Source organism: Benincasa hispida, chromosome 2 (genome assembly GCF_009727055.1).
Source record: "Benincasa hispida cultivar B227 chromosome 2, ASM972705v1, whole genome shotgun sequence".
Classification (NCBI taxonomy): Eukaryota; Viridiplantae; Streptophyta; class Magnoliopsida; order Cucurbitales; family Cucurbitaceae; genus Benincasa; species Benincasa hispida.
Window position 1 is genome coordinate 15,664,018 of NC_052350.1, and position 2,141 is coordinate 15,666,158.

A 2,141-nucleotide genomic window follows, 5' to 3' on the forward strand; every position below is an offset into this window, starting at 1 on the left:
TACGTGGTGTTATTTACTTTGAAATCGTGGAAATTTTCCTAAAGGCCAAGAGTGGTAGCAATGAGAAAAAGAAAATAAGTAACAAATTCACAAAATTTAGAAGAAAAATTGAATCCTCTCCATGAATTATTTGATAAATAATACGCTTAACATTCAAAAGTGGTGTGTATATATATAAATAAATACAATAGAAATGAATATAGGACAAGAAAAAGAAAAGGTAGAAAAAGTGGGAATTATTCTACAAAGCAATAACAAAAGAATAATAAATGAAAAGAAATCAAATTTAGGCAGTGGCATTGCATTCAGGAGGCAGGCCCTGAGGAAATCGGTTAATATCAGTGCAGTAATTGTAGATCATGTAGTTGTCTTGAACCCATTTCAGCTTTCCTTGGCTGTCGGAATCCAGCTCCTGAGAATACCACGACTTGTCGTCGGCGGCCGGCGAGGAATTCGACCCACAAGAAGACTGTCCCGATGACCAAATGCAGGCGTTTTCATTGAAGTTTCTGTAAGCTGCGGTGAACGGAGCTTGAGTCCAATCGGTCTTCACTAACCCACCTCTGGTTGCCCAGTCATCGGCGTTCCATAGACTGGATTGAAGCCTCATCGGTTGATTTTTCGGGAATGCAACGCCGATTGATTCCTTGTTCTTGAACTCTCTGATGGGTGTTCCGTCCACGTAGAAGCTGTAAACCAAAAACAGAGCAAATTTCAGTTTCAATTTCGATTTTGATTTCTACATTGTGTGTTTGATTTGATGATTGGAATTGAACTTACACAATGCGCTGGGGATTCCAGAGAATTGAATAGGTGTGGAAATCGGCAGTTGGGTCGAACCAGAGATGGAACTGTTGCTCTCTGTTTCCTTTTCCTTGGCTGAAGACATTGGTGTGAACAGTGTAAGGATGGCCGCTGAGATTACCCAAAAACTCGAAGTCGATTTCATCCCAGGCTGACCCTTCTGAGCGCAACTGCAAATTCACAAAAAATTTTGTAAGAATTAAGAAAACAAGCAGAAACAGGGGAAGTGGCAGGGGATTTGAGTAAATGAAAACTTACGTAATAGGCAGTGACAGTGCCGGCAGAGTTTCCAGGAACGAGCTTGATTTGCATATCGATTTTGCCGTACAAATACTGATTTCTGGACTGAAAGCCAGAGCCGGAAGCTTTGTCGAGGGAAAGAGTAAGAAGGTCGCCATTGTTGAGAATCTGAGCGCGGCCATCTCCCCAAGTAATGTCAGTTGATTGGTAGAAATTAGCAGCAGAGGATGAAATGAAGAAAGAGGCGAAGAGTAGAGAGAGTAAGAGAGTGGTTGAGAAAACAAAGGAAGAAGCCATAGCTGGAAGTTGAAGTTGGAATTAAAGTTTGGATGAGGAGAAGAAGAAGGGAAGGAGGATTTATATAGGAAGGGCAGAGATAGGGATGAGGAAGAGAAGGAAAAACGAGAGAAGGTTCGTGGGGGTACCGCCATTGGGAATGTTGCATACAGCTGGAGATGGAAATACGAAAAGTGGTAAGCATTGTTCTGGTTTAGGGAATCATCCTAAAGCTAAAGCCTGCTACGCGGTTCTTCTTCTCAGCGCCGTGCTGCTCCTGTTGACCCACTCAACAACTATTACACCAAGTAAATTTTTAAGTACAATAAGCTACGGTCCCATTCACTAATATTTTCGTCCCTTTCCATAATTATTTTATTTTTGTTCATTGATAAATATTCCTTCCACTAAGTTTCTCTTCTTATTATCTAACTTTTTATCTATCAGACCAAAATTTAGAATTAAAAAATATATTTCTTTAAAGATTTATTTTTGTAATTAGATTTTGAATAAGACTTTCATTTTGCGTAAGAAAATGAGAGAATATATACTTAATTTTTAAAAATCAAACTAATTACCTCATTTATTTTTTATTTTCGAAAATTAAGTTTATTTTCTTTTATTTTTTTTACAATAGTTTACATTTTTCTTAATTACAATAGTTAAATTCTTGGCTAAATTAAAAAAAAAAGTTTTAAAAACTTTTTTTTTTTAGTTTAAAAGTTGGTCTGGTTTTTTGAAAATATGAGTAAAAGGTAAATACCAGAGCAACAAATTTATACCCTTTTAGTAACCATTTTTTTTTTAAATTAAACCTATTT

The 2,141-nt window shown here is 36.9% G+C and overlaps 1 protein-coding gene across 1 annotated transcript; it reads right to left on the reverse strand.

Moving 5' to 3' along the window:
* Positions 1–111: 111 nt before the first annotated feature.
* On the reverse strand, positions 112–1,386 carry LOC120070817 (probable xyloglucan endotransglucosylase/hydrolase protein 23). Its single transcript, XM_039022702.1, has 3 exons — positions 1,063–1,386; positions 781–974; positions 112–689 (listed from the first exon to the last, which is right to left on the reverse strand). The coding sequence occupies exons 1-3, from the start codon at positions 1,339–1,341 to the stop codon at positions 287–289; spliced, it is 876 nt and encodes a 291-aa protein (XP_038878630.1). The 5' UTR covers positions 1,342–1,386; the 3' UTR covers positions 112–286.
* Between the last annotated feature and the right edge of the window lie 755 nt (positions 1,387–2,141).

Excerpts from the sequence above, each read along its gene's own strand:
- LOC120070817 (XM_039022702.1), bottom strand. The coding sequence starts at position 1,341 with ATGGCTTCTTCCTTTGTTTTCTCAACCACTCTCTTACTCTCTCTACTC. Across the intron at positions 975-1,062 it reads GCACTGTCACTGCCTATTAC|TTGCGCTCAGAAGGGTCAGC; the intron begins GTAAGTTTTCAT and ends GTGAATTTGCAG. Across the intron at positions 690-780 it reads TGGAATCCCCAGCGCATTGT|CTTCTACGTGGACGGAACAC; the intron begins GTAAGTTCAATT and ends TTTGGTTTACAG.